The 18173-nt window shown below is 43.3% G+C and overlaps 1 protein-coding gene across 2 annotated transcripts in view; it reads right to left on the reverse strand.

The window, feature by feature from the left end:
* Positions 1–2705: 2705 nt before the first annotated feature.
* LOC143718303 (tripartite motif-containing protein 16-like) overlaps positions 2706–18173 on the reverse strand; it is a 276192-nt gene continuing 260724 nt past the window's right edge. For both annotated transcript variants that reach the window (XM_077209360.1, XM_077209359.1), the window contains exons 2-6: positions 9148–9243; positions 8829–9062; positions 4705–4864; positions 4507–4554; positions 2706–3534 (exon numbers count right to left, since the gene is read on the reverse strand). In XM_077209360.1, coding sequence (XP_077065475.1) covers positions 2858–3534; positions 4507–4554; positions 4705–4864; positions 8829–9062; positions 9148–9243 — 1215 coding nt within the window. In that variant the 3' untranslated portion in view covers positions 2706–2857. The remainder of the gene's footprint in view (positions 3535–4506; positions 4555–4704; positions 4865–8828; positions 9063–9147; positions 9244–18173) is intronic.

The raw sequence follows: 18173 nt of genomic DNA on the forward strand, positions 1-18173 counted from the left end.
TTGCTCTGGTCCGAATCAGATGATGAGTTGATGAAACAAACCAAAATGCAGTCACGTGATAACATCCACATCACTCATTGGCCAGAGGTAACTGCACTTCGATTGGTCAGAATTAACGTGCGGGAAAATTCCAGAGCTCCCGGAAGTTAACAAAGAGGAGAAAAATCCAGCAGACAGTTTTTTACTATGGAGAGACGACTGCGTGGGCTGATTGTATCCCTGGTCATAGTGTATTATATAGTTTAATAATTATATAGTTTGCTTGATGCTCCGCACCTCCTCAGAACTCCACGTTTGTCCGCGAGCTGCCATGCTAGTGCAAACTGTCAACAAACATTAGTCCTCATCCCATAATGCACAGCGCAGCTGACTACGGCAGCTGGTTTAGTCCAAAAATGCGCAGTTCTTTGGCAGTTGGGTCTGTTCAAGGTCGGATCGCGTTCTCACCACAAACAAACTGCTCCAGAGTTCGTTTGAAATCGTACCGAGACCTCCTCACGCTTGTCTGGTGCGCACCCGAGTGCGATTGCTGCTTTCACACCTGCCCAAACGAACCGCACCAAGGGGGAAAACGAACTCTAGTGCGATTCAATCGAACTAAATGAGGCAGGTGTGAAAGCTCCCTAAGCCTGTTCCTGAGTCTGAGCCTGTTCCCGTTCCTGAGTCTGAGCCGGTGTCTGCAGACAAGATGGCCGACTCTTCGGACAAGATGGCTGCCTCTACACCTGTGTCTGCGCCTATGTGTTCGGACAAGATGGCCGAATCTACGCCTTTGTCTTCGGACAAGATGGCTGCCTCTACACCTTTGTCTGCGCCTGTGTCTTCGGACAAGATGGCCGAATATACGCCTGTGTGTTCGGACAAGATGGCTGCCTCTACACCTGTGTCTACGTCTGTGTCTTCGGACAAGATGGCCGACTCTATGTCTGTGTCTTCGGATAAGATGCCTGCCTCTACCCCTGAAGCGTCGGCTCTGCCCTGGCCGCCTGCTCCGCCCTGGACGCATGCTCCGCCTCAGTCTCCAGGCCCTCTTCCGCTCCACGGGCCTGGCCCTCCATCTTGCCCCCGGGTTTGCCCTTCATCCCGCCCCAGGGTCCGCCTACGCTCCACCTCCCTCAATTTTAGGAGCGTATATGTTTTTGGAGCGTAGGGGTGCCCTGTCATTTATTTTTACTTTGTTTGTGATTTATTTATTACTTTGTTTGTGATTTGTTTATTTATAGGGAGTTAGGGAAGTTTCTTTGTAATTTAGGATAAGAAAAGTGTGGGCCGGGAAATAAGGTAAGAAAACACAAATTGCGCAGGTTGCTCCAGCTAACGCGAACATGCAGTCTCAAGCGCGTCATGTTTCTATGGCAACCGGAGCTTCTGCAGTGACACAATTACTTTACCAGTTGACGATTGGCTCTTTTATTTAAAAGGCAGGACTTATTCCGCCAAGCCACGCTTTACACGTTCTCCAATTTTTATAATAATCTGAATAAAGCGTCTTATTTAATCTTAAAGTTTTGGTGGTCAGACTCAGCACAGAGATGATAGCAAATAAATAATGCTAACGTCAGTGACAATGGCACTGAACGAGCAATCATTATTATAGTTCAAAAGGACAAACAGTCAAAGTTATTATGCGAGTCAACTCGAGTCGAAATGCAAATGTGCATAGTCGCATTTGTCATCCGTCACCGTGACATTGAAGCTGAAATAATGAGTGGATTAAGCTTGGAATAATGAGAACAATAACATGGACAACATTAGAACTTTCTTGCGGAGGATTGTAATGCATCACAGTCAGTCAGGTACAAGGAAGGGAGATGACGGCTACTAAAATTAGGTAAGACAAAAAGTTTGATTTTTAGCAACTGGATTATTGACTTGTTAATAGCAATTTAGTGTGGAACATGTGACAGTCTGGTCTGTGTCTTCTTCCCACCGGGTTCAGGACCAGCTTTCAAATAATAGACGGTTCCAGGTCGGTTCCGGGTAGCACATTACAGTATATATTCTATATTCTCTTTGGGTGCGGTACAAATTTTTGGAACCGTATAGACCTCTAGTCCAGACCTATGACATTTTTAAAGTTCATCTCAAGACATATTCTTTTTAGACTTGCATTTGCTTGTTGATGTTTAAATGATTTATTTTGTTTATGTTTGTTTTGTTGATGTTTATTTAGGTATTTATAAATTGTATTGCTTATATTATTTAATTATCTCTCTTAACTTCTAGATAATGACTTTTTGTAATTTAAGTACTTAACTCCATTAATAAAAGTGGAATATTTAATCTAAACGTGTATATCAAAATGAAAAGCTGCTTTTTTAAAGGTGCTTAATAAAATAAAGTGTATTATTATGAAAGTAAACAGGATTAGATTTGAATAATTGTTCTCATACCTTTACTGATGACTGATTTACAGTATTAACAGATGATTTGGGTCTATATGTTTTACATTTATTAATTTAGTAATCTGACATTTAGCAATTTTACATGGCAATTTATTTGATTGAATAACTCATTTTTAATTAGTCCTGTGTGTGATCATTTCAGTTGAAATGTACGTTTGATAGTAATAATAAAAATTATTTATCTGACAGTACAATAAGAACTGAATGACTGATTTCCATCAACACAAATATAGTTTGAGAAAAGCAGATACACGTGACGTGTTATCGTGACTCACAAACATACACTGATCTGACTCTATATGAGGATTCATTACACATTTATTCTGACATGTTATTTCAGTGACATAAGTTCAGCTGAAGTATTAATGTAATGAAGAGACAATAAGAGACTCTATAACATCTCACTGTTACTGATTTATCATTCAGCTCAAAGTATTATGGGTAGAATCTCTCTACAGTCTATTCCGATTCATCAACAGTTTCACTGATGATCCACAATAATTAGTATTATAAAGAGATAACAATCCAGTATAAACAGTAAACCCAGGATAGAGTGTGTGAGTGAATGAGGTCTGGACTGTGTGGATGAGGCTCATTGTGTCAGAGAGGACAGAGTAGAAGGACAGAGTTCCTGCACTGTGATCCACATACACTCCTATTCTACTGTTATCCACACACACTCCTGTTCTACTGTGATCCACACACACTCCTGTTCTACTGCTAATGGACTCTAAATCATCATCATCCAGACACAATCCTGTTCTACTGCTGATGGACTCTACAGGGAGTTTAGTCTTTATCTTATTGTGTATGAAAGAGTAACCGGAGTAAGAGCAGGACAAACTCCAGGACTGATCATTATATCCAAACACACACTCATTACCCGATCCCTTCCTGCTGATGCTCTTATATGACACTGATATATACACACTCCCACTCCACTCAATCTCCCAGTAACAGCGTCCACACACACTCTCTCTACACAACACCTGACACACATCATCAAATCTGTCTGGATGATCAGGATACGACTGAACCTCTGTGTCAGTGTTAGTAATCAATCTGTTCCTCTCAGACAGAAGGATGTATTTATTCACTGTGTTCAGATCCAGAGTGAGCTGATGGGAATCTGATGGAGATAAAAAAAAAAACATTAGATTTAGGAATTATAATTATTTTATTATTACACTACACTATTATTACACGTTGAATTTACTGTCGAATTTATACCACTGAATTTGTGGAAGCGAATTTGCAAAGCAAAATAAAATGGACCGAAAATTGCCTGTTGAATATTATAGGTTGTATTTTTAAACAGAATGAACATTTTGGAAGTGAAATATGAAAGGTGAATATGGATTATTGAATTTTTAATAATGAAAATGTGTTTGAAATGTTTTGAATTGAAAGATTCACAGCTTAAATATTCAACCATGTTGAATTTCAGCCCATAAAAATGCAAGCCCTAAAAATACAATGCATTAAAATGCAAGCATGGTTAATGCAATGCCTATTTTTTTCAAGTAATGCAATTCAACAGGCTTTTATGGTTTCAAAAACATTTGCCATTACTTTACTTCCATAACTGTCTTTGAGTAATTATTTTAAAATTTAATTTGAACTTTGAGTTCCACTTCACAAGGCTCAGCTGAGCAGCAATGCGGCGCATGGGCAACGGTGAAGCTGATGAGTCACTTCATAGAGATCAATGGCATTGATTCATTGAATTGACCAGTGCTGACATCATTCATTGGAAATGACCTTAAAAATTAAAAGGATGATTTTTGAAAGATTTCACTTTCCTTGGACACGACAATCTTTTTACGAATATGACTTTATCTGAAGGACAGATATTTTGTTTACATCCGCTTTTCAGCTTCTGATCTGCTGCGTGAGATCACGTGAGGGGCTTCCTCTGGTACGATAATCTTAATAACGTGTGTGATGCACCATGATTTTCAAATCTTGTAGCGTGAGCATGTTTAAGATTTGAGGGAAGAAAATCTGCAAAGATTCTCCTTGAGTGTGTGCTGCAACCAGATTTCACAATCAGTTAGGATTTTAAAACTCCTGTAGTGTGAGCCAGGCATTAGTGACTTACATTGTAGGAAGTCGTTCCTGGTTCTGGGAACAATGTTGGTGAAATTGACTGTGGAAATCAACAGACATGAAGAGTGTGATTATCATGTCAAGAGAAAATGATCCCTGCATCCGTTCCTAAGACATTTCTAATATGATCTTCTACATGATATTAGATGATGGAGGATCATTTCTGAGAGCAGAATCTCCTGGACTTTACCTCTGTTAGAGATCTTCTTCAGCTTCTCTTTACAGAAATCCTCCAGTTTATCTCTCAGCTGAAGGACAGATTCTCTCACTCCATCAAAAGAGGAGAGAGAACTGAAGGGACTGTCATTTACGTCTTTATATTCAGGAGGAGCTGAGAGAGACTGGAAACTCTACAGAAAACAGAAATCAAAGCTCGTCACCTCCACACTTCATCAATAACCTGCAATACTGTCAGATTTTTGCAGCTCTTGTTGATCTTTAGTAACTCTCAATCCTGCACTTTCACAGCATTAGCTTCATTCTTCTCATATACTTTATATCTGGTTACAGCTATAAGTTATAGCGTTTGACACTATATGTGAACTTTTTTGGAAAACTCTAGGATGATCAAACAACTGGCAATAACAGATGATAAATGTAACAGATCAAGTGCATCAGTGGTGTCACATGGCAGGGTTCAGTAGATTTGAACAGGAAAAACTGTTAAAAGGCACTTTCACAGCATCAGATATAATATACAGCCAACATATACACAGAGGTCTCTGCTGGCCCTGTCAAAATCTAAAATATAAATATATATATTATAATATTATATAAATATTTTTTTTCATTTTTACGATTATATTTCCAGAAAGAATATGGTTATTTTTTGTGAGGCTGAGCTGGATTTTCCATATGGTCATCTAAACGCATTACAGCTCCGTGGACCAGCACTAGTAGTATAGCTAGCCTTCCGTTGAAGCTGCCATTTCCCATCTGATCTTTGACTGACGTGTATCATTAGCCAATCAAATTTTGATGCGCAGTGACAGAACGCCCCAGGGGCCCAGCGATGTGTCGGCGCTAGCCCCCCCTGATGTCATGAACCGTTTGAAATTTTGGTAGGTTGTGATCAATGTCATTGAACTGAGCTATGACCGCTACCTTCATACCTCTTACTGATCCTGTTTACATTCTCCTCTGTGTGCCTTTTTCAAGGCGTATGTTTGGAGAGAAGAAAGAGATCATTTTAAAAGGAAGATCTACACCTAAGCTGGATGGGCTGACCAAAGCCGGAAAAGGTTTTGTGCGGCACTTCACTGAGGGTGACTATGACCGCTATGACTGGCTAACAGCTAGCACTGAGCGGAACAGGCCGTGTTCCGCGGTGTTTTGCTGGCCGTGTTTGCTTTTTAATACCAGTCAGGGAACATGGAACAGCACAGGTTTTAACAGCCTTAATAGCTTCACCAAAGCAGCTATCAAACACCAGGCATCCAAGCGTCAGCTCACAGCGGTGGTGCATTTGAAGACCTTTGGTGAGTCCAGGGTGGATTTGCGGCAGGATGACCAGCGGAGACAAGAGACAAGCCTGCACAATGAGAGAGTGAAGAAAAACCGAGACATACTGAAGCGCCTCATTGATTGTGTCATCTTTTAGGGACAGCAAGAATTGTCTTTCAGGGGACATGACGAGGGGAATGAGTCCCTGAATCGAGGTAATTACTTGGAGTTACTGTCTCTGCTATCATAATACGATGCTGACTTGCGACACCACCTTGCCACGGCCGCCGTTTTTATGGGATCATTGGGGAAAATTCAGAACGAATTTAAAAAACGCTGTTACTGAGGTGCTAAATGATTCCATCAAAAACGAGATTAACAACTCCAAGTTTGTCTCAGTTATGGTGGATGAGACCACCGATTGCAGCAACTGTGCACAGCTGTCATTTGTACTCCGGTATGTTACCGACATCGAAGTAAAAGAAAGAATTTTGAAGTTTGAGGATGTCACAGGAAAAAAACGAGCTCATGATCTAGCAGCTTCAGTACTTGAAGTGTTGGGCAGCTACAATTGCAAAACAAAGTTAGTGGCACAGTGTTATGACGGAGTCGCTGTAATGTGTGGTGGATTTTTTAATAGATTATATAGATTATATTTTAATAGATTAATTATGATACTAACCACAAAGATATGAATTATACTTACATCTCGTGATAAGTTCTAACACTTCCTTTGGTCCTATGTCTGAGGATGACTAAAATTTCCATGATTCTAACAATAAATCTAAAGTGAGCTTACTTCCTTTTTCTCTAGGATGTAGCCATCAAACGAACTCTAACCTCCTAAAGTTTTGACTTAATATAACTTTGGTCAAAGGAACTTTGAAATTAGACTAACCGTTATATTGTGGAATGATTGATTAAAATAGTAACCCCTCACAATGTTTTTGATGATACAGGATATTTTGCTGATGTTACTAACAAAATTTAATGAAAGGGGGGACTTGCTTTGACAATGTAACCAATCGTGATGATTGAGAGCGTGACATGTTAGTCATGATGATTCTGTTTTGAGATGTCTGGGTTTGAAAACTCATGGTAATGTATCATGTCTATTCTATAAAAACTGTTGTATTCGTGTTTACTGGTGGGATTCTCAATGGGATTTATCAGAGATCCACCGGCCTAGCTTCTTCTAGGGAGATTCTCTGAAAACTGCTCGAGAACTCTCCTGGCTATGATTAAAGCATTTAAAGGACATTTGCTGTAGTCTGTTATTTTTTGCTGCGCAGCAGGCTAGTTTAGAGAAGTAAGTAAGTTAGAGTTTAAGGGACTCGGACAGTTGTCGACAGGAGACGCAGGAGCCAGAGTATAAAGGTTATTAAGTGTCGATTTGGAGACGCTTGGGTGTCGATGAGTAAACGCCCCAGATATTTATTAAGTGTCGACGTGTAGATGCTTGGGTGATGACTGGGCACCCCAAATAAATTTAAGAGCACTAGAGACCTTACTACCAATCCCAAGTGATAGTGTTAAATTAAAATAATTAGGTTCCAGGTACGCAGTTAGGTTTAGTGAAAAATCTACAACAAGTGGCATCCGGACTTAATGGGGTACAGGCGCGCGTAAAAGAAGACATTCCTCAGGCTCTTTTTGTGCACTGTTAGGCACACACATTAAATCTTGTGATGTCTCAGGGAGCATCAAAAATTAAGGATTGCAAGATTTTTTTTGCGAATCTGGGAGGATTGTCCCAAGCGCACAAAACTGCTGGATGAGTTTTGCGAGAGGCGGCTGCCGTGGGTCTCTCAGGAGAGATGGAACTTTAACTCCAGGTTGGTGGGCACGGTCCATGACAAACGAGCTGAGCTGGTCAAGCTTTTCCATCACATCCTCGATCTCGCGGAGGATTTTGACCGTGAAACGGCACATTGGGCATTAGTGTGGTGTGGTGCACTTGTGTGTATATGGCCTGCCTCCCAATTGGTCAGCCCCAGTTCCTGTTTGTTTGTCATTTTTCTGTGTTTGATCAATTTAGTCCACAGTGCTAGTGGCTTGTCGTGGCTGATCCTTTTTATGATTGCTCAATGGAATCAGACATTTTAACACATCAACTGTTTAATAAAGATCTATATTTTTATACCAAGTATCCACGTCTTTAGGACATCTTGGGAAAAATCTAACCTGTGGGCCTTTGGGTCTTTCCCGGGTAGTAAATCCCAGGTGGCATAGTCGTTGCTTTTAGAATCAGCAGAATAATTGGGTATAAATTTCTCTAACCCGTGGTAACATCCACTCCGCCACACCAGCAAAAAATTATGAAAATTATTTTTATCTGATTTTTGTAAACATTACAAAAAATTTGTAGTATAAGTCAAAGAATGTAAAAAGAAAGAAAAGAGATGATGGGAAATCTAGCTGGATGAAACTGGCACCATCAAGTTCATGGATTTCAGATTGATGTTTCCTTAGAGATTGAGATTAAGTCTGACTGATGATGAAATAATAATAGGTTTCAGCAGGTTTGGCAATTATCTGATTTTGGTAATCAAAAGATTGTAAAAAGATATAATGGGAAATCTAGCTGTTAAAAAAGTTTAAATATTAGTGAAGTTTTGAGCTGTTGGTATGTGGAAGTTCAATATATCTTTTAGGAAAAGGTTTCCTAAGAGATTTCCAGAGCTGAACTGCATTTGTAAGTGCGTCTCTTTAAAAGAAGATGATCAGAAGAGAGTCTGACTGATGATTATATAATAACCAAACACACAGATCAACACTTCAGTCAACGGCTCATTCTGCTCTCATGAAATGTTTCTCTGAAAGTCTCTTGCCCAAGTCCACTATGATCCTGTTCTTCTAGATCTCTGTTACCTGCAGGAAATGGATGTGATCCTGTGTGTGTGAAAGCTGCTCCAGCTCAGCGTCTCGCCTCCTCAGATCATTGATCTCCTGCTCCAGTTGCTCCAGTCGTCCTTCAGCTCGACTCACTGCAGTCTTTTCCTGATCTCTGATCCGCTGTGTCGCTTCAGAGCGGCTTCTCTTAATGGAGCGGATGAACTTAGTGAAGATCCTCTCACTGTCCTCCACTGCTGTCTGTGCAGAGCGCTATTACACACATATCACAATCACACAGTGTCTTCAGTGAGTCCTGACTGAGACGTCTCAAACTTCTCTTCTTCTCCAGACTCACCTTATGAGACGCCACAGCCTCTCTCAGCTGCTGAAGATCTTTCTCTCTCTGCTGGATCCTCTGCTGGAACGACCTCTGCGTCTCCTTCAGCTGGTGCTAAAGGACAAACCAATTACAGAAGAAACATCACAGAAATCATCATGTAAACAGATACGAATCCAATATCGGTGAAGTATTGAGACTAAGAGGTTAAAGATATTACATGGTAAGTGAAGTTAAAAAAGTAAAGTGAAGTGAAGTTTAGTTTAATTAGTAAATTTATTGTCTCCTATGGGGCAATTTGTTGTGCAGCAGATAGTATAGTACAAATCACACACAATCACACACAAAATACAAAGATTGTCTACCTCGCAGGCATAGTTAAAACAATAAAAAACAGTAAACAATCAATAAATTGTAAGTCAATAAGTTATCTAGGGTTCTTAATAGAATTAAGAAGTAGAATGGCTGCAGGTACAAAAGAGTGTTTATATCTGTTTGTTCTGAATTTTGGAAGTTTAAAGCGTGATCCAGATGCCAACATCTGAAATTCAGCCTGTGAGGGATGAGAACTATCTCACAGGATAGATTCAACCCTTCTTAGTATCTGCTTCAGATAAAGTTCCCCCAGGCCTTTCTGCTTAGAACCTGTGATGCAGTTGCTCACCTTAATTAACATGGAAAGGGATTTTTTTTTGGTTGTTTTACAGTAATGGACCCATAACAGCAGATTATGGAGAAAGTGATAACTGACTCAACAAAGGACCTATAGAAAAGGGTCATCAGGGTCTTGTCCACATTAAACCTGGCCAGCTTCCTAAGGCAAAACAGGCACTGCTGGGCTTTCTTGCAAAGCAAACTAGTATTTGGCTCAAAACTCAATTTGTCATCAATAATGGATCCTAAATACTTGCAGTGTTAGTGACATTATGCCTGTGTAACCCCTCCACCCGGGTCCCACTCTACCCACTCCGAGTGGGCCTCAAACCCGGGTCTCCGGCATGAGAGTCAGGCGCTCTAACAAGGAGGCTAAAGACTGCAGGTTTACTCGCACAGCGACTACTAGCTGGCCTCCGTTACACCTGAAGTCAATACACATGTGTCACGGGGTGATTAGAGGCAAGCTGTTACGTGCTCAGATGATATGGTGTGTTGTTGTTATCTTTACTTTCACTTTCTCCGCTATCACTTCTTAGGGCGGCGCTGTTGGCTGTCAATCATCATTGCGACGTAATGGGCGTCGTTACTATAAAAGTCTGACGCAGACCGGAAGCGGGAGAGAGAGAGAAGGAGGTAATTGATTCTTTTGTTTTGTCACGCTGGTTTGTTGTTTTCGTTTTTAAGTTGAAACTTGAGACTTTAAGTTGTTTTCGTTTGCAAATTGTTTTACAACCGACCAGGGAGTATGGACCAGGGAAGTATGTCACGTGACTTCCATTTTGGAACATCTAGAGAAGCACGCTGTTAATACATTAGGCAAGATCGAGCGGGTGCCACTATTGTATGTTTTGAGTTTTCTTAAGCAGTATAGTTTAGGTAGGGCGTGTTGAACGCCGAAGACTTTATTTTGTTTGTTGTATTTTCTTTTCTTGTTGTGTTAGTAGGTTACTGGGATGGGGATGTAGGTAGACTGTGGGTTTTTGTTTTATTTATTTATTTGATTTAGCCCCGCTCAAGTTCCTACTCCCTGTGTTTGGAATTTTGTTTTCTTTAGTCTCTCTCTTTTGAGCACTTTGTGTGAATAAATATATTCTTTCTTTCTCAAATTATATTTCCCTTGTTCTCGTGTTTTTTTGCACCAGCACCTCTCCTGCACGTTACCAGGGTTAAACAATCCAGGAATTAATTAATTTATTTTATGTTGTGTTCCCTCATGCCCTTAGCCATTTTAGGGACGTAACACAAGCGGAACCTTTCTTCCTTTGGGAGGTGTTTCCCCGCCGGAGCAGTTCCGGTGCGACACTCGGCCGGTTCCGGTTGTCGTATGAGCCATGATCAAACGGGGATTAGACGAGGAAATGAGTGTCAGGTGCGCGAGAAGAGGATGGCGATCGGTGATTGGGACACGTATCTGAAATGTGGATTATAAAAAGATATTTTGGGTCGAAGAGAAGGGTGAAGGTGCACAGGGGGAGAAACCAGCGCGAGAGAGGCGGGTACACAGTGGGAGAAACCAGCGCGAGAGAGGTGGAGGTACACAGTGGGAGAAACCAGCGCGCGAGAGAGAGAGAGATCGGGAAGAGAAGAAGCGGAACAGAGACGGATTTTTGCAGGCTGTTGACTGGAGGTAAAACTGTTTCTGTAAAGGAGGATTCTCGGAGAATGAAGAATGGATGTGCACATGCTATCTTTGGAACAAGTTAAGTACCACGCTATCTTCTATATTGATTCTCCAATCCCTTTCTTGCTATATGGATGTGATGGTCGGATGATTACTGGTTGGAAACAAAACACTTTGATGTCCTGGAGTCTCAAGGCCCGTATGATTATTGTTTCAACCTAACATTATGATGTTCTGACCTCTTAAAACCAGTCATGCCTGTCGCTGTCCATCTTGCATGTCATCTTTGAGTCCAAATACGTCCAGGACGAGGATTCAGCTCCTGTATATGTCCCCGAGTCATAGTTACATCCAAGACGAGGAACCTGGTTGGAGCTACGATCAGAGGCCCTAGTTCACTGTGAGTGTGCGGATTGCAGTGCTTATGGTGGATATTTGCACGTGTGAAGTGTTTGAAGTGCTTTGCTGAATACACGAGTGTGGGGAGAAAAAGTCTTGCCTTTGTTTGTGCCTGTGACCTGCTGGATCGCCTAAACTCGAGGGGCGTTGGGGTCTAACTAACCAGTGCTTGTTGAGTGTGTCTTATATAGAGACGTGAGCTATTCATCTCCCGCTACCTTGATCTACCTGGAAGAAGAGCCATTACCTGTATACTCACTGTTGTTCGGCCTTGAGCCGATGCTTGCTGTCCTGACCTGTCTTGAAGAGGAGCCATCCCCTGTGTACCTACCATTGTCCAGCCTGGAGGCGAGCTGTTGGAGATTTGAGTTACTCATCTCCCGCTGCCTTGATTTGCCTGGAAGAGGACCCATTACCTGTACACCTACCATTGTCCGGCCTGGAGGTGATCTGCTAAAGACGGGAGTCATTCGTCCCCTGATGTCCTGATCTGTCTTAAAGAGGAACAGTTATCTGCTTAAATTTGCCAATGTACAGTGTTAAGAGGAACCCCCAGCTACGCACTTACCTCTGTCGTGTATGCCTCGATCGAAGAGGGGGAAGACCAGGATTCTGAGAAGAGGAAGAAGCCGATTGAGCGATGCCTTATTTTAAGAAATACTTTTAATTCAATAAAGCATAACTTTGTACCTGTTATCTGATTGTCTGGTCTGGTGGTGTTCTCTGCTAGCTCCTCAAGGTGGTACGGGTCACAGGGGCGGTGCGTAAAGGGCCGGTCAACTGCCCCGGCCTGTGACACATGTCCTTAGTTTTTGAGGCATTCAGTTCAAGAAAGGCTTCCTGACACCATGTTAAAAAGTGGTCAATGTGGACCGTGTGAAGTTTCCTCGTTGTTCAGTGAGCTGACAATAACCATATCATCAGCAAACTTCACAAAGTGTTGGTTTTCAGTCACAGAACGACAGTCATTCGTGTATAGAATGTAGAGGAGGGGGGAAAGAACTCACTGCTGTGAGCCAGTTTATGTGAGGGTCATGTCAGAGAGGTGGTCATTGACTCTCACTCGCTGGGATCTATTTGTGAGGAAGTCTAATATCCAGCCCACAAGGTTGGCCTCCAGTTGGAACTGATGCAAGAGCTTCTGAACCAGCAAATGGGGCTGAATGGTGTTAAAGGCTGAAGAGAAGTCCACAAACAGTAGTCTGGCATGGTTTTTGTTGCCCTCAAGGTGCTTAAGGATGAGGTTGAGTACTGTTACAGTTGCATCCTGTTACATGACAAGTGACATGACATGTGAAGGCCAAGTTTGGTAACCCATACTTATGGGAATTTGTCCTCTGCATTTAACCCATCCAATCTAGTGCATAACATTAGGAGCAGCGAGTAGTGAACACACACACAAACTACAAGCCGTGGACACACACCGGTAGCAGTAGCCAGCCATTCACTGTGGTAGCGATTGGGGCCTCAGTGATTTCCTGCCGGTACTGGAATTAAACCCCCAAACTTCAGGTTATCAGTCTGATTCTCTAAACATTAGGCCCCGACTGCCCCCCTAAGCTTATTATAAAGTTATTATAGCTTCAATCATAAGTGCCAGCATTACTTCATCAATGCCTAGTTTTATTATGATAGTTGTAGATGTAACGACTGAGACAATCAGACACATAACTGTTACATTTAACAAATAAGCTTTAAAGTCCACTCTTAGGAGTGAAATATCCCCCCAAAAGAGGTAAGAGAACAGAAAAGGCCTCAGTTGCCAGGGTGACCATCAGATAAGATGGTTTTATTGCTGTTAAAAATGTGGTCAAGACTGAGGCCATAGAAAAGACCTACAGCCCTTAAAACAGACTTCCAGCATTAATTATATACTGTCTATTGCATTTATATATTTTATACATTGTTTATGAGAGAACTACTAGATAATGTAACCCCACCTATATTGTGTCTCTTATCTAATTAATCTTTATTTAATGACTCACACTTTAGTGTACTTCTCATCATAGAATGCAGCGTGTGTTTGTTATATCTATCTGAGTATAAATGTACACAAACGACAAGGTCCATGTTTAACCACACTTGAGACAGTGTCATAAATCCTCCCAACACAGGAATTTCCTGCTTGGAAATTTCACCTTTCTTATTTGTTGAGCTAACCCTGAGAGGTGGGACCTTTCTCAGGCTTTAAATTGCCATTACACAAGCCCTTCCCTTCTTGGCCTTCTCGGTACGTTCGCTTAGCTGTCATGTGTGGCCTCTCCAGGCCACAGGGCAGCAGCACTTGACTCACAACCAGCCATGTGCTCATTCAGGAGAGAGAAGGCTCTCTCACCCACAAAAGAATCAAGGACAACATCAGGAGTTTGGCACAATTTCAATGCAATGCAATTCATTCAATGCAGAAGAAGTCAATCGCAACTCCAACCAACTCCATCAACTCTTCCGACTTCCTCCCTTCTCCTGGTTGCTCTGCGTGGCCTCTCCGGCCCAGGGCCAGCAGGCCACAATCTGCACTCCAGCCATGCGAACAGAGTCAAACAAACCATGCAAGTTCATTACCATTTCTTAATTCAACGCAGAAGAAATCAATTGAGACTCATGGAACCATTAAAATCCTTCTTTAGGAACTTCACGAAATGCTTTCACTGCAAAGGCCATGCAAGTATACATTTAATGAGGTGCTCTGAAAATAATAAGATGATGGTTCTTTTTAAAGTCAAATGGGTCTTTTCCATAGTTCCATTTCCTGCTTCCGGTTTCATTATGTCGCTTACCATTTTACCCAAGTACATGTGATTGTATGTTGTGTTCAGATTAGTTATGTTTGTTATTTAGTTAATCAAACTTGTGCACAATACGTATTTGGTTCTGATTCTCTGCTTGCAACAAAGTTTATTTTACGATTTAGACTACCAAGAGGGTAGTTGTCAGGGTTGTGTGCAGGTAGCTGAAGACGAGGATGCAGGAACTTCAAAGTAGTTGATTTATTTACAAAATAAACTTCAGGAACATACAGGAACAAAATAACAAACTCCAGGAATTCAGAGACACAACCATACAAGGACGACGACCAACAAACACTGAGGGAAAACACAAGGCTTAAATGAACAGGGACTAATAGGAGAAACTGAACACAGGTGAAGAAACTGAACACAAACGAGGAGCGGGAAAAACTAACAGGACTAAACCAAAAATCACAAAGACAGGGGGAAACAAGATCACAGAACTGAACTAAACACATTGAAACATGACAGTACCTCCCCCCTCGCCGAAGGCGCGTCCTCGCGCCGTATAACATCCAAAGGGGTGGGAGGGTGGGCGCCCTGGAGGCTGACGAGGGCGTGGTGGTACAGGAACAGGAAGCCTCCAGGGCGGAGCTGGTAGCTCAGGGAACCGGGGTGGAACAGGCTGTGGACGTGGCCAGGGCGGAGCAGGCTGTGGGCGTGGCCAGGGCGGAGCAGGCTGTGGGCGTGGCCAGGGCGGAGCAGGCTGTGGGCGTGGCCAGGGCTGAGCAGGCTGTGGGCGTGGCCAGGGCGGAGCAGGCTGTGGGCGTGGCCACGGCGGAGCTGTCGGACCCTCGGGCGTCCAGGGCGGAGCTGTCGGACCCTCGGGCGTCCAGGGCGGAGCTGTCGGACCCTCGGGCATCCAGGGCGGAGCTGTCGGACCCTCGGGCGTCCAGGGCGGAGCTGTCGGACCCTCGGGCGTCCAGGGCGGAGCTGTCGGACCCTCGGGCGTCCAGGGCGAAGCTGTCGGACCCTCGGGCGTCCATGGCGGTGAGGACCCTTCGGGTGGGCGCCCCCCCAAAATTTTAATGGGAAATTGACAGGAAAGGGGGGATCCGGCAGCAACGAGGGTCTTGGGCTGGGCAGGACCAGCGGTGAAGAGGGCTTTGAGCTAAGCAGGACCAGCGGCAAAGGAAATTCTGGGCTGGACAGGACTGGCGCAGGATCAGTGGGCTCTGGTGCAGGATCAGTGGGCTCTGGTGCATCTGGTGCAGGATCAACGAGCTCTGGTGCAGGATCAACGGGCTCTGGTGCAGGATCAACAGGCTCTGGCGCAGGATCAACAGGCTCTGGCTCTTGCTCGAAGACTGGCTCTGGCTCTTGCTCGAAGACTGGCTCTGGGACAGCAGACACGGGCTCCGGCGCTGGCGGGCATGCAATGGTCTCAGGCGCTGACGGGCAGGCGATGGGCTCGACTGGGTAGGCACAATGCACGGGTTTGGCAAAAGCAGCACACTTGTGGGCCCCACGGACAGACATAATGGCTGGATCAAACATTTTCAAAGCCAGATCAGCGCTATTCGACACCAGCTTCCGTGACCTAGGCCAGGTGCTATCAGCTACGGGTCCGGAGCGGTGATGCCCCGTTTCCTTTCCAGGCCCGGTTGGACTGACTGGATGCCTGGGTTTGGCTGGGCTGGAGAGACGGGCAGACTTGGGATTGGAGATAGCCCAGGTGGGGATAAAGCTATCCCAACATGTGGCGATTGCATCCCTCCAGTCCATCCCAGTGACGTCAGGTAACGGTCGTGGGTCGATATAATGGGCTGCGATCTTGTAACACCCTATGATGGTGTCATCTCCCTGGGTACTGTCAGCCACCAGCAAACAAAACTTGCCCGTGAATTCAATCAGATCACGGCTGTTCATGGCCAAAGCTGCGATCTGATCCCAACTCATCCTGATGCCGAAGGGACAGGGTTGGAGCTTTTACTGTTTTTTGAACGTTGGTCGTTCTGTCAGGGTTGTGTGCAGGTAGCTGAAGACGAGGATGCAGGAACTTCAAAGTAGTTGATTTATTTACAAAATAAACTTCAGGAACATACAGGAACAAAATAACAAACTCCAGGAATTCAGAGACACAACCATACAAGGACGACGACCAACAAACACTGAGGGAAAAAACAAGGCTTAAATGAACAGGGACTAATAGGATAAACTGAACACAGGTGAAGAAACTGAACACAAACGAGGAGGGGGAAAAAGTTAACAGGACTAAACCAAAATCACAAAGACAGGGGGAAACAAGATCACAGAACTGAACTAAACACATTGAAACATGACAGTAGTACTGTATAGTAAGAAAGACATTTCCCTCCCCTGGAAATGAACGTTACTTAGAATTAATAAACAATTAACACGGAGTGTTCACGGAACAAACAGGTTGATTAATTGTAATATTAATTTTACTACATTCAATTAATTCTTGTCACGTGTAGGAGAGAGGACCCAAAAGCAAAGGGCAGTTTGACAAAGTTTAATAGTTCAGGCAAAATAACACAGGTGGCACATAAGGCGAATAAATCCAACTGAAGAAAGTCTCATCCAAAGGAAAACGGAAAGTCTTTCAGTAATAGCACAGAAATGTAGGGTCAGGACCGGCAATGGGAAATCCCCGGAGGGTGAGACAGGCTGGGTCCGTAGAGAGCACGGGAACGCCAATCCTTGACCACTTACGTTAGCTGAAGAAGTAACAAAGCAGAGACGATGTAATACGGTAGACAGATAGAGGCACGCACCAGACGGGACACGACACGACAGGGCTTGGTTCAGCAGGCACACAGGTACGTAACACATGGCAATAATCTGACAAAGAACAAAGGACAGGGAAGACTAGAAATAGAGAGTCTAATCAGAGAAAGTGGGAACCAGCTGGGGAGGAGAAGAGGGAGAGTGATGAGGTGATGAGAGACAGCTGAGAGCGGCAGAGATAATGAATGGGAACGTGTGTGTGTAAATGGATGTAATAAAGAGTGTGATCAGGAGAGGGTGGTAGAGTGTAATACCGGGATCATGACAATTCTATTAACTGATCCAAATATTCATAATTAACTGTTACAAGTTATGATTGATTATTAATATTTATTTTGAGCTAATTTGCTGAACAGAAATGTAAATTCTTTCATTGTTTATTCATTCTCCTATCTTTTCAAACTGATTTTCTCTTGCAGAAAACAGAAGATATTCTGAAGACATTCAGGCGTGGAGGAGCTGAAAACAGACGTGAAGTCGGACAGTTTCTGCTTCCTGTAGTGTGACACTGTGTTTGCATACTTTATCACAGCTGAAGTGAAATAAATGTAACAAGGTTTGATGTTATGGGAAGGAGGAGGCGGGAACCGACGAACGTTTCACAAACTTTAATTCCAAAACAAACACAAAATGAAAGTAAAGGATGTTTGCCGCACACACATTATAAAACATAAACAAAACACATAGTAAAATCCAGGCCTGGTCTTCTCTTGTCCTTCACTGTCGTTGCTCCTCCTTTCATGCTTCCACATCCTCCATGAGAGATAAGAGACGGGTGAGCTCATCATCAGTCATGCCACCAGTCCCCTGTTCCCTGCTCCTCCCCATCA

This window comes from Siphateles boraxobius, unplaced genomic scaffold (assembly GCF_051911475.1).
Source record: "Siphateles boraxobius isolate OS27281-9 unplaced genomic scaffold, OSU_SipBor_1 61, whole genome shotgun sequence".
NCBI classification, from domain to species: domain Eukaryota; kingdom Metazoa; phylum Chordata; class Actinopteri; order Cypriniformes; family Leuciscidae; genus Siphateles; species Siphateles boraxobius.